We start from the raw sequence: 12,828 nt of genomic DNA on the forward strand, positions 1-12,828 counted from the left end.
GATCGACCTACGGAGAGACAAATCTTCAGAGAAAATCGTGCATTCGAGTAATTTCTTTTTTCAATTGATCATGCAGCCCTTGCTGGAGCACTCGCAGCAGATTTTTTAGACTGATATTTGTATACCCCAGCGTAAAACAAAGAAATTCGCCCAGACCCAAAGAAAACCACCATCTAGACAATAGCAAGCTTGGTGGCAGCAATGTCCAGAGCATCAACATCAGGGGTTAGCCGAGCGAAGGCCTTCTTCGATCCATCAGGTCTGTTGCGGAATTAGAATGAGGATTCCTAACCGAAATCGATACGCAAGAGCACGGAGGGTTCATACCTAACGAGGGTGTTGACCTTGACAGTGTCGACATCGTACAGCTTCTTCAGAGCCAGCTTGATCTGACGCTTGTTGGCCTTGACGTCCACGATGAAGACCAGGGTGTTGTGCTCCTCAATCTTCTTCATGGCGCTCTCGGTGTTCAGAGGGAAAAGAACGACCTTGTGAGCATCGAGGCGGGGCTCATGAGGGATCGACTTGCGGGGGTACTTGGGCGACCGGGAGAGCTGCAGGGTCTTGGGGCGGTGGAAGGTGGTGGACGTGCGGATCTTGTGAGACTTGTGCGCCTGTACGATTGAAAAAAGAAAGTTTAGTGTAGGTGAAACGGGTATTCCACGGATCGTGTCAACGTACGCCTGCACCCTTCAAGACTGCCTTGGCGGCAGCGCCAGCCTTGTTGCTGGACTTGGTCTTGCCTGTGTGAGTCGAAATGTCAGCTTCTCTGTAAATATGATCCAACCCAGCAGCTCGGCTAAAATTCGTTCAACACAGCGCAAAATGAAGGGGGAATTTGCAGGCAGAACGGGTGTTGCGCAATCCTATCCATATGGTCTCCGATAATTTGTAAACGAGTTCGACATGATTTGAGCACAGTGCAGTCATTTTGACAAAATATCACATTCACGTCCGTTCATCAACCCGCGTTTGAACCACCGATGATACTGCATTTCGAAAATGAAAAAGAGATCGTTCAATGCAACCTACCTTGCTTGTTTTCCACCTTAGGGGCCATGGCTGTCGTCCGGCGCTGTCGTGATGATTGTCGCAGTGTCGAGTGTCGAATTGTTTCGAGAGTATTCGCTTAGCGAAAACCCTACGAATGACTGTGTGGGTCACCTGACTTCTTTATCGCCGCAACGTTTGGATCTCTTGGCGCTGACTGAGCCCGCTCCGCTTTTTGTAGTCCTGGGAGAGAAGAAAAAAAAGTTAGGCGTAATTAGTGTAGATAGCTGCTGGTTAATATTATGCGGAATCTTATTGTCAGAACAATGAAATCATCTCAATGATAATTTCTTAAGTTTTGACTAGAATGCCAACTACTGTTCCCAACCATACAGGATGAGAAAGCTGCATGCTATCGGGAAGTGAACTTCAGTTGACTCCATATTTTCCACCAAACGCCGGCGTATGCTGCCTCTATATTAGTAACACCAAGCTGTCGACCTGAGGTTACTGTTGAAATACAATGGCGCCAGTCAAAAAGCGATCAAAGAAGCCCAAGTTGCTCTCTAGCTCACGGCCACCGACGGTCAGGACAAACAAGACGAAGCTTTCGTCAAAAGCCACCCGGAACCTCATTCGCTCCCACCATCAGCTTATGAAATCGAGGGCCCAAGCAGTCGAAGAAGGCAATGAAGACCTAGTTCGGGAGCTTGACGCGCGCATTGAAGCAAGCGGCGGCTTAGAAAGCTATCAGCTTGCTAGCAAACTCGGACAGTCGTTAGAGCGTGGTGGAGATTCCAGCAAAGTCCTCATCGACTGGATCGGTCCCAATCTGGTTGAGCTGAAGCACTCACCGTTCAAGCTACGAATGCTCGAAGTCGGAGCTCTCAGCACCAAGAACGCATGCACCAGAAGCTATCTCTTCGACGTCACCAGGATAGATTTGAATTCCCAGGAGCCAGGCATCTTGAAACAGGATTTCATGAAAAGGCCTCTTCCCCGCGCTGACAATGATCGATTTCACATCATTAGCCTGTCCTTGGTACTTAACTATGTACCGAGTGCGATAGGCAGAGGAGACATGTTAAAGCGGTGTGTAGAGTTTCTCACAGACAAACTCCCGTCGGGCCTATCCCTTAACATCCGGCCGAACTTATTTTTGGTCTTACCCTTGGCCTGCGTCAAAAACTCGCGGTACTTGACGGAGGGAAGGCTGCAAGACATATTATCCAGTATGGGGTTCGTCTTGGCAAAGAGCAAGGAGACATCGAAGTTAATATTTCAGCTCTGGGAGCACAACGGAAGTTACAAGCCACAGCCATTCAAAAAGGAGCTGCTGAACCCAGGCACAATACGTAACAATTTTGCTATTATCGTTCAATGAAAAAATCGAGAGAAATTGAATGGTATCATACAGGAGAAGTGGAGTCTTTTCAGCCAGTTTACTTCGCAGAGATCATGTCCTGAGGCAAAAAAGCCCAGGCAGTACCTACTACTGCCAGCACGGACGAAACGACGAGGAGGAGCCAGTCGAGTATGCGTTCACCCGTTCCGATCTCCTTACCAAAGATCTTCAGGTAAAACGCGAGGGGCAATATGATGCAAATCGTAAAACACAACGCTGATCCCATTAAGGCCATGATCCTGTCGAAAGAAGGAAACACAATTGCCATCAACACGATGACAACCACCACAAATATGCGGACTATTGCCTGAGATGACCGGCGAAGGGTCTCGCTGAAGCCATTTCGACGTTCTGAGGCTACACTCTGGTGTGTCCCGATTCCGCAAAGGACTTCAACAGTGGCGACCAGAGGCCGACAACTATATTCCGTCAGACCTCAATGACTTCGTGCAACTGTGGACTCTTTTGGATGGCTTACTTCAGGGGCACTTTGGTGATTGGGATTATTGCGATCAGTATAACCATGCAAATAGACAAGGCCTGCGGATATTCCGATGTCAATAGCACATTGGCTGTGATCTCATCCAAGACGGTATCTCCGAACATCAGCCAACCCACGATAGCCATCGCGCAATCCAGGGAATACTATAGCTCATGTCAGCTGCTGTATGATCAAATAATCATCTTCCCTACCGTGAATATAAATGTGACCAAGAGACTCTTGCCATATTTCTGCGGGTGCCTCATATCGCGGTAAATGGAGGGAAAGCAGGAATGTCCTCCCCAAGGTGCTGCCGAGAAAGTGATGTTACTACATGTCATACACTTGCAAAGTCAGCGTCAGACTTACACATTATCAGACCGAAACTGAGCGGGAGAGAGAGCCAATTATCAGGAAGCATTGATGTTCGGGCTGGTTGAAGAAGGGAACCCGGTGCTTCTGATTTGAGCAATCCGTCAAGAAATATGATCACGACAACTGTGCGTATTAGCCCATCGGATCATCATGCAGGAGACTGAAGGACCCACTGGATGTGCAAGACAATATCCCTAGTATACTTGTCACGCTTAAGAGTCGTAAAGAAACGAAGTTGAGGGGCAGCAGGACGAATCCGCATATGATTTTCCAATGGAGGATGCTTGGCCCAGGAATCAACGCATGGAGACTATCGGCAAAGAGCACGACTAGGGCAACGCAGGCTCCTACTAGTTCTAGACAGAACAAGAGACTTGTCACGATTCGTGCATGATGTCCAAAGCTGATGTAGGCTACATCTGCATATGTCACAAGACTTCGATCAAAGTCCAAGCATTTAGCGAGTATTTTGGCAGTATAGGCGGTTGTCACTGCAGCGAAGAGTAGAAAGGATAACCCTAATAGCCATCCAGCATACTTCATGCCCAAAGGAAGGGACAGTAAACCAACGCCGATCAAGACATTGACCGAATTGAAGACAGTTTGAGGCACAGTCGACTGACCCACGACGACATTCTCCCGTGTTCCATCTTCGTGCTGCACCTGTTTGACCAGTAGAGGCTCCGCATCGGAATCTACGGCTGCACTGAGATGTGCTAATTGCTCTCTGTGGAATTGTATTGCGTGGCGCCGTGTGGCGTCGCTGAATCGAGAGGAGGTTGTACCGTAGGAGGTACCCAGGCTTCTATCCAGCGACGAACCGAGAATCGCAGTATTCGGAAGTCCTTTCATTGATTGACCAAGCAGGGCGCTATCCTCTCCTGCTTCGTCCCCTGCATCCAATAATGGTCGCGTTAAGGCAGACCCCTGGCCGAATGAACCAGAGCCTCGTAACTCGGGATCTTCGTCCCATCTTGAGACCCGATCTTCGTCCGACCCAACTGCCACAACTGACGAGCGCCGGGGAAGTACTTCAGGAAAATAGGCGGCTCGCTGCCATGAGCGAGCAAAATTGTCAATGCTGTTCGGTCCACCGGCTTGCCTGAATCGTGCAGAGAATGACGATGACCTAGATAGGATTTGATCAATCAGACGAAGGTCCTTCATACTATCTTGCTTTAGGTCTGCCTCACCTCTGCCTGTGCAGATCGTAGCTACCAACCGGATGAATATCGTGCCCAGTCGAATTACGTTGGCTGCCGCCGTCATAATCGAATACCCTCCCGTCATACGAGCCTTGGTCACTACTACTTGATCCTCTAGGACTCACATCTCGGATTGAGTGTCCCTGCATTGCTTTTTGTTTTTGCTTGCACCTTCGATGCAGAGTCCCCGATTGTGTCCCCTGCGTGCCACTCTCGTATCTCTCCTTGATTGCAAGATCAAAATTCCTTCAAAAATGGTGCCTAGAGATGTGGTGAAAAGCAAGAAACCGGTCCGGACGAAAGGCGACGAGAGCTTAAAACCTACTTCAAGCCGCAACTCTTGTCAGAGGAGAGTTAGTCGTTATATACAAACTTGTAGATTGTCGCTTTTCTGTAGAAAACCCTCTTGAGAGAGATGAGAAGAGTAATTCTGATAGCGAAGAGGAGAGAATATGGATGAAATTGGCATTGCTAATAGCTGACTGGGCTCAGTCGATACGCGATAGTCTGCAGCAGGCTCCGTGATTGAAGTGGGGTATGATGCGCTCCATAGATAAGAAGTCCTCTCTAGTCTTAGCATCGTCAAAAGCCTTGATTTTGAGTGAGTCTCGAGTCTCGACGATGGCGAAGCCATACAATTGTTCCAAGTCATGATAAGAGGAAATATAAGGTTAACAAACTAGATGTCCAGCATTGTGGATGGATGTTGAATGTCCAGATGCTGCTAGGTGCTCACCACTAGTAACTCCTGTAAGACAAGAAAGGATACCCTAGTTGTATGATAGGGTAAGACGAGCGCGTAGTAAGTAATAACAAGCACAATGATTTTGAAGCAGCATAAAATATTCAGACACAGCCTTACAAGACATTTAACAATACTCATAATAAAAGCATTCTCAATCTCCCAGGAGATTCTCTTTTTCTAATCTTGATCTGAGCTGAGCTGCTCTTCATAAAATTAATGTGATGACTGTGCTTCTGTACTCCGCAGTATGTCGATAGCAAGCAACATAAGAATCGCAATAACCACACCAAGTGTTAACACCATGCAAATCAAAATATGATCTCCCATCTGAATAGCAGTCCTCGTTTCTTTGATCCCACGAAACATAACCACATCCCATCGTTACATAGACCTAGTATAGATGAGAAAATGAAAATCGATCAACAAACCTAACCTTGGTACCTAAGTTGTACCTTGTTGCCTCGAGACTAGGCTTATGTCATCCGAAAAAAAACAGGCGACTGCTGACCCACTTGTTCTTCATATTGTCTGTGGCTGCCACCCCACGGTGCCTGATGAAAATTGCTCCAACACCCCGCTGGACTCGGACAGCAAATCGACCAGCCTGAAGGTATGTGACTTGGGAGTCTCGATTGTACTCACAGATACCTACATCGCCTCCCTGGCATCTTTCGGTGGGAACAGCCACTAATTGATTTTTTAAAAAGAAACAGCAGAGACAATCAGTTCTCTAGAGCCTATCCTTCCCCTGGTCGTTTTATATAGTCGCTTCGCCCAACATGAGCGCGGCTCAGCCGAACGAAGCGGAGAAGAATATTGAGATATGGAAGGTCAAGAAGCTGATCAAGCGCCTTGAGGCCGCAAGAGGAAATGGAACATCCATGATCTCCCTTATCATTCGTAGGTCCTCCCCGCTTCGCCGGCTTGTTCTTCTTTGAGCTAATGTTCCGGCTCTCTACAGCTCCGAAGGATCAGATCTCGCGAGCTGCGAAGATGTTGGCAGAAGAATACGTAGGTTCAATGCCTTATATGGTCACTATTGAATGAGCCTACTGACTGTCGACTCGCAGGGCACCGCTTCCAACATCAAGTCTCGTGTGAATCGTCTTTCCGTCCTTTCGGCTATTACTTCTACGCAGCAGCGTCTCAAGCTCTATAACAAAGTTCCTCCAAACGGTCTGGTGGTTTACTGTGGTGAAATCATCACGTCTGAAGGAAAAGAGCGAAAGATTAATATTGATTTTGAGCCATTCAAGCCAATCAATACCTCGCTCTATCTTTGCGACAATAGATTCCATACCGAAGCATTGAGCGAACTTTTGGAATCGGACCAGAAGTTTGGCTTCATTGTCATGGACGGAAACGGCGCCCTTTTCGGTACTCTGAGCGGAAACACCCGAGAAATCATCCAAAAGCTAAGCGTTGATCTACCCAAGAAACACGGTCGTGGTGGTCAGTCCGCCCTTCGTTTTGCACGTCTGCGTGAGGAGAAGCGGCACAACTACGTCCGTAAGATCGCCGAGCTGGCTGTGCAGAATTATATCACGGCTGATAAGGTCAATGTTGCGGGTTTGATCTTGGCCGGTTCTGCCGACTTCAAGAATGATCTTAACCAGTCAGATATGTTCGACCAGCGTCTGCAAGCCAAGGTCATCAAGGTAGTCGATGTCTCTTACGGTGGCGAAAACGGTTTCAACCAAGCCATTGAACTCTCCTCGGAGACTTTGAGCAACGTCAAGTTTGTGCAGGAGAAGAAACTGATTGGCAAATACTTCGAGGAAATCAGCCAGGACACCGGTAAAGTCTGCTATGGTATTGAAGATACATTGAAGGCTCTGGAACTTGGTGCGGCTGAAACGCTTATTGTGTACGAGAATCTTGATGTCACTCGATATATTCTCAAGACCTCCAGTGGTTCGGAAGTCATTGTTCATGCCTCAAAAGCCCAGGAGGAGAACCGAGCATTGTTCACCGACAAAGAGACTGGTACTGAGATGGAAGTCGTTGATCAATCCTCTTTCCTCGAGTGGCTGGCCGAGAACTACAAGGACTTCGGTGCCGCGCTGGAGTTTGTTTCCGACAAATCCAGTGAAGGAAATCAGTTTGTCAAAGGCTTTGGTGGTATTGGAGCTCTCCTCCGGTACAAGGTCAACTTTGAACAGCTTGCCGATGCTGATGACGAGGACGAGTTCTACGACGGTACGTTTGGTAACGTAGGCATGCGAATTTTGTACTAATGCCTGTCATTTGCGCAGATTGACGGTTCAGCGACCTCGCAGAGAGCGAGGATGAACGTCCAGAAGCTCCGAACACGGATCTTTTGACGGCTCGCCCCGTTATTATCGAAGGCGGCTCTCATGGCGAACCCATCGCTACCCTGACACTTACCGTGCCGCGGTCTGAACTAAGTTCTATGAAGCTGCTCAGAGGTTTGTCTACCTCAGGCCATTTCTGATCCGGTCCAAAGTACGGATGCTGATTAGTTTTCATTAGGGCCATCCAAGCTCCGTAACATGATCACTGAGGTCACCTAGTGTTTCAGATTGCGCAAGGTGTACTTCGCTTGAGAATGGTAGATTTGGTCTTGCAAACCCAGCCATTCACAAAATAATGTTCAGCTCAGTCCTGTAAGCTGGCAAGTTAAAAGAAATTGTTATGATCTGGCACACTGCACTGTCCCGGAATTTTTCCTTTCCTTTTCTTTTACGCTCTCTATTTGATCTGCGCTCTTTATGTAACCATTTGGCAACTAGCAATGTAGATTGACACTGCCAAAAGGGCCATTTGTTTATTGCGGAGCTCTAGCAGGTTTATCAGTCTGGATAGTCTCGCTTCGTATACAAGAAATTGTTGTTATGCTGTCGGGTGTATTTCATCCTTGCACCGGCGCAAGCTGGTCTTTCCAAGTACCAAGATGCCTGCATCGCTCGGTAACCTGCTGCAAGTCGTGCAAGATATCGGAGACATTCTGGATGTTCTGATCCGTGGGGATTTGCTGGCATTCAACGAAGAATATGTATTGCCAAGCTCTTGTTTGACTTGGTCGTGTATTGATACTTGTAAGATTCATCCCACGCTCCTTGAATATCAACAAAGCGTCTGCCAATGCTCCTGGAGAATCCTGCCGGACCTTAAAGGAGATCAACGTCTTTTCCGCGGGGTTCGGGGAAGGAGACTGTATATGAGTTGAGGGCGCCTTCACATCGTCAAACCTAAATCGGGCAGTACGTTCTGACTTGACATTCCTCAGAACAAGGAAGCGCGTTGTATTATCAGCCTTGTCCTCGATTCTGTCTGCTAGAACATCAAGACCGTGGTGTTCGGCAGCGAAGCGACTGGCAATTGCGCCACTGCGCTCCGTTGCCTCGAGAGAAACAATCTCGGCGGCTTTTGAGGTCGACGACACATCCTGCCTTTCGACACCTTTCAAGTATTTAACGAGGAAATTCTCACACTGGCCCCATGCTTGAGGATGTGTATATAACTTTGTTATTGATCTGATGTCCGGTTGCGACCAGTTCTTATGAGCCAGGAGACAGTGATGCACTGTCAAATAATGCTCCCCGCATACCTTGACATCTTCGTAGAGATCAAACCGATCAGCGAGGAGGTCAAAATTCTGAACGACGGAGCCATTAGTCGAGTTTTCGATGGGTATTATAGCATAGTCTGATTCCTGCTGCTGTACTGCGGCGAAAGCATCTGCAAAGGACAGGCGGGGAAACAGCTCGGCCGAAGTCCCAAAACATCCAACAGCAGCCTATGAGTCTGGATTAATGATGTGACAGGGTGTATATCTAATGGGGAGGACTATGTCTGACCTGATGAGAAAAGGACGCTGCCGGGCCCAAGAATGATACTCTGATTGGCTCCATGGGATCTGGGTTGATTTGTGCCTCCGCCTGCAACAATCAGGAGATCTCGGTTTTTCCAGATGAGCAATTGATATTATTCTCCCCCGCACTCAGGGACGTCTATGAACTTAAGAATTTCTGACTTATGCTCTTTGTGGCAGATGGGAACAAACGCATCAAACATATCCGGTGCCTGATTAGATACTCTAGGCCCAGTCTCCACCAAAGAAGCTGGCTAGCTCTGTACAACATGGAGAAGTCGACAACGAAATCTATCTCAGCGTCGGAAAAGGAACCATTGGTGCTTCTCCTGATTGTGTTCCGTTTGAACACTGGCATCTGCTGATGAAGACACATATATCGCAGTGCATCTCCCTGTCGGGGCGGACGTTTCCGTTTACCGTGTTGCGAACATATTCCTCATGTTCCACAGCTTTGCGCCAGGAACTCACATCACGCCGACTCCCATGGACCTATGACTATCTGCATCCTCAACCATCTCATCTTCTGGACCTGAGTTTGCTAGATCTGGTCCCGTCCCCCGGACAGTTGCCAATCGACTATGCGACTCTCCCATCAATCGAGCGGCCCGTGCCCATGAAGCCTGGACACCATCTAGTCTATTTCCCTCCTCAGGTTACACTATCCCAACTACTTCCTGACGGTACGGATACCCTGCATTATCCGGGAGAGCCCTTCAACAAACGTTTATGGGTTGGTGGGAGAGTCAGATTCCCGATCCCGCGTATTCCACGCCTGGATGGTAGCCGAGCTGTGTGCATCGAGACCATTCGGGACGTGTCAGTAAAAGGGCCCAATGACCAAGAAAAAATCTTTGTCAATATCGAAAGACGGGTCGGCACGGTAGAAGAGGGTGAGAGTGAGAGTGATATCAAGCAACGTATTTACAGACAAGATGAGAGCGACATTGGGCAATCTTCAGTCATAGAAAACAGGACTCTGGTCTTCATGCGTGAAAAGGCCCCTGAACAGCTCCAGATCGATAAACAAAATTGGGGGAGCAACCGCAGGAGAATCAAAGGTACACACCCACCCAAGCAAATATGATAGATTCCCGGGGTGCTGATCTGTGGTTACTATCTGAAGCCCCTCTGAATCCAGAATTCCGTCACACAATGAAACCTACCAAAGCTCTTCTGTTCCGTTTCTCAGCGCTTACATTTAATGCCCATTCCATTCACCTCGAGGAGACATACACTCGGAACATTGAAGGCCATCCGAATCTACTTGTTCATGGTCCACTAACACTCACATTGCTTCTCACCGTTCTACAGACTCAATTGATGAAGTCAGGTCGCGATATCTGTGAGATTGAGTATAGAAACATCGCTCCTCTCTTTGTTGATGAGGATCTAACCATTTGCGGGAAGCCCAAATCCGGCAACGAAACGGGCACTTGGGACGTCTGGATCGAAAGTCCCAATGGAGGCCTCGCTGTCAAAGGAGTTGTGCAGACATGTCTACGGAAAAACTCATAAGCATAAAGCCTGAAGCGCGTATGGGTTGTATTCTGCTGCAAAGCTTGATTAGGACAGTACCTAGATAGATAAGTTCGGTCCTAATGGTGTGTCGTATGAAGATTCATTGTCTTTCGTGACCTATAGGTAGTACCTAGGTTACCTAATATATACTACCTCTCATCCAATGATAATCTGAGTAGTTTCTTCCACTTCCAACGGAAAGGAAAAACATCCTCCGCCGGAGCTAGCAGGAGCACACATCATTTATTCCCTCCTAAATTTTTTTTCTCTCTTTCTTCCTTTTGTCACTACTGAGTACTACTGAACAGGACCATCGCTTTGCAGCTACCGAGTGTGGAACCAGGAAAAGTCACTTCTACCTTATGATGTGTATCTGGCAAAAGATTTGAACATCATCTCCAAGCACTTTTTGATTGCTCCATTTAATTGACTCATCTAGCTCCAATGGATCGTTTTTGGGCTGCTCCTCCTGTCACAAGGTACATTCCTGCTCTCCGGATGTCTTTCTTTCGAGGAAGGTATAGTTGACATCCGCCACGACAGGACACTCGTGGCACTAACATTTGCTCAATCTGCTTTGGTTTATGGTGGCCTTCTGAGCGGATATCATGTGATATTCATTCCACAACTGATCTTCAAGGTTCTACCTCAGTTATGGAGGTTGGGTTCGCCATTCCTTCTCACAGGATCTGGCCTATCCTTCATATTTGATCTTTACTTCAGTACGACATCTTGTTGGACTGGTCTCACTACCTGCTAACTCGCCGTTAGTGTACACTTATGGCAGCGCACTTGAGACAGGCTCTCCTCGCTTCAGCTCGCCAGGCGACTTTTTCACATATGTGTTCTTTGTAGCCTTTGTCATTGTGGTAAGTCCAGGAGAGCCGGACATCATTGGTCTCCCCCAGATAGATATTGTCATCACACTCCGGCGTTTGCTTTTGGCCGACTGCCCCTTGAAATCCTAGCATAGTCACCTCGCATTATCTGCCCGCCCAGCCTCAATCTAGCTGAAGCGGTTCCTGGAAACGAGGAAGATCACCCCTGCATCCTGTACAGCGCCTCTTTCGCATTGATCCATAAGGGCTGTATGCGTTGCGGGTATGGTGGGACGACCACTGAGATAACCAGCGTGATCGCATAATATCATGTTGGTGGTTATGGTGCCCTACATTCCATATACTATCCTATCTATAATGTCAATCATGAATTGTTACACTTCTCTTTGAACACGTTCCCAACTTCTGCCCTGCAAAGTAGTCTTACTTGAGATTCTAGTGCTGATAGTTGAAAAGGTCACTGCAGGTTATTTCTTAAGTGGCATAGTCTTCACGTCAGGTGAGCCTAGTCTGGCTTATTACGTGTCTATCGTTCGATATGCTAACCTACCACAGCCTTGATTCTGGCGTTTGTCTATACATATGCGCAAGAAAACCGGGGTAATAAGGCAACCTTTTTCGTGATCCAGATTCCCATCGAACTCTTGCCTTGGGCGATGCTTGCGCTCACTCTGGTTCTTGCCGGATGGCCTGCCGCCCTGAGCGAAAGCATGGGGATTGTCGCCGCGCACATGTATGATTTCCTCACGCGACTTTATCCGACCTTTGGCGGTGGGAGAAATTACCTTACCACGCCAAATTTCGTCAGAAGATTCTTCGCCGGCTACGCCCCACGTGGTGGAGAGTATCAAGCTTATGGAACCGCGTATCGGCCAGGGCAGCAAAATCGTGAGCCTTCTTCAAGCGGATGGGCTTCGTCGTTCCAGAGAACTTGGGGTGGAAGAGGTCCGGGGCGGAGACTTGGAGATAGTTAGGATGCATGGACGACGGTCCAAACTGGTTGTAAACGCGTCGTTGCAACTGCATTGCTCGTCTATTCTTGCGTCAATACGAGCTGAGCCAGGACGGCTGGGAGGAGAAACTGCATGCTCTTACGTAGTATGTCTTGTATGATAATATTGATGTGCTGAAGTTTACATCTCTTTCTTGAAATGAGGTATTATGATTCGAGGTTGGGTGTTTCTGCTCATGACCTCCGGGTTTGAAACTATATAGAGAATCCACCTACATTGATAAGTCTTCCCTTTCATAGCTCTTTTCTCTCTCCAAGCAATAATCTTCAGTTTCATCTTGGGAAGGCGCTGTTGAGGAGGGTGTGTGCTGACTTCAAGTCACGTGTCTCAGTTGGCGCTATCCTCTTTTCAGGCTAGGCCATTTGCCGCACTTCAAAAATTCCGTAAAAGATTCTTTTCTCACTAGCGCTAGAATAAAA

The 12,828-nt window shown here is 47.9% G+C and overlaps 7 protein-coding genes across 7 annotated transcripts; 4 read left to right on the top strand and 3 right to left on the bottom strand.

Annotated features, from left to right (window-relative positions):
• Positions 1-173: 173 nt before the first annotated feature.
• Positions 174-1,060, bottom strand: ACLA_008920 (60S ribosomal protein uL23; the record flags this gene model as incomplete). The annotated part of the gene is made up of 4 exons (XM_001273897.1): positions 174-261; positions 328-614; positions 682-743; positions 1,033-1,060. 4 exons carry the CDS (start codon positions 1,058-1,060, stop codon positions 174-176), a joined length of 465 nt encoding a protein of 154 aa, XP_001273898.1.
• A 453-nt stretch (positions 1,061-1,513) lies between these two features.
• On the top strand, positions 1,514-2,374 carry ACLA_008930 (25S rRNA (adenine2142-N1)-methyltransferase; the record flags this gene model as incomplete). Its single annotated transcript, XM_001273898.1, has 1 exon — positions 1,514-2,374. The coding sequence occupies one exon, from the start codon at positions 1,514-1,516 to the stop codon at positions 2,372-2,374; it is 861 nt and encodes a 286-aa protein (XP_001273899.1).
• Positions 2,375-4,165: 1,791 nt separating this feature from the next.
• ACLA_008940 (uncharacterized protein) lies at positions 4,166-4,520 on the bottom strand (the record flags this gene model as incomplete). The annotated part of the gene is made up of 2 exons (XM_001273899.1): positions 4,166-4,380; positions 4,445-4,520. 2 exons carry the CDS (start codon positions 4,518-4,520, stop codon positions 4,166-4,168), a joined length of 291 nt encoding a protein of 96 aa, XP_001273900.1.
• Positions 4,521-5,980: 1,460 nt separating this feature from the next.
• On the top strand, positions 5,981-7,735 carry ACLA_008950 (translation termination factor eRF1; the record flags this gene model as incomplete). The annotated part of the gene is made up of 5 exons (XM_001273900.1): positions 5,981-6,101; positions 6,163-6,212; positions 6,272-7,400; positions 7,481-7,630; positions 7,695-7,735. The coding sequence occupies 5 exons, from the start codon at positions 5,981-5,983 to the stop codon at positions 7,733-7,735; spliced, it is 1,491 nt and encodes a 496-aa protein (XP_001273901.1).
• Positions 7,736-8,073: 338 nt separating this feature from the next.
• On the bottom strand, positions 8,074-9,076 carry ACLA_008960 (prephenate dehydratase PHA2; the record flags this gene model as incomplete). The annotated part of the gene is made up of 2 exons (XM_001273901.1): positions 8,074-8,961; positions 9,023-9,076. 2 exons carry the CDS (start codon positions 9,074-9,076, stop codon positions 8,074-8,076), a joined length of 942 nt encoding a protein of 313 aa, XP_001273902.1.
• A 324-nt stretch (positions 9,077-9,400) lies between these two features.
• On the top strand, positions 9,401-10,554 carry ACLA_008970 (uncharacterized protein; the record flags this gene model as incomplete). The annotated part of the gene is made up of 2 exons (XM_001273902.1): positions 9,401-10,097; positions 10,163-10,554. The coding sequence occupies 2 exons, from the start codon at positions 9,401-9,403 to the stop codon at positions 10,552-10,554; spliced, it is 1,089 nt and encodes a 362-aa protein (XP_001273903.1).
• A 447-nt stretch (positions 10,555-11,001) lies between these two features.
• On the top strand, positions 11,002-12,370 carry ACLA_008980 (uncharacterized protein; the record flags this gene model as incomplete). Its single annotated transcript, XM_001273903.1, has 4 exons — positions 11,002-11,036; positions 11,101-11,300; positions 11,359-11,430; positions 11,952-12,370. The coding sequence occupies 4 exons, from the start codon at positions 11,002-11,004 to the stop codon at positions 12,368-12,370; spliced, it is 726 nt and encodes a 241-aa protein (XP_001273904.1).
• Positions 12,371-12,828: the final 458 nt, after the last annotated feature.

Source organism: Aspergillus clavatus, genomic scaffold (genome assembly GCF_000002715.2).
Source record: "Aspergillus clavatus NRRL 1 1099423829795 genomic scaffold, whole genome shotgun sequence".
Classification (NCBI taxonomy): domain Eukaryota; kingdom Fungi; phylum Ascomycota; class Eurotiomycetes; order Eurotiales; family Aspergillaceae; genus Aspergillus; species Aspergillus clavatus.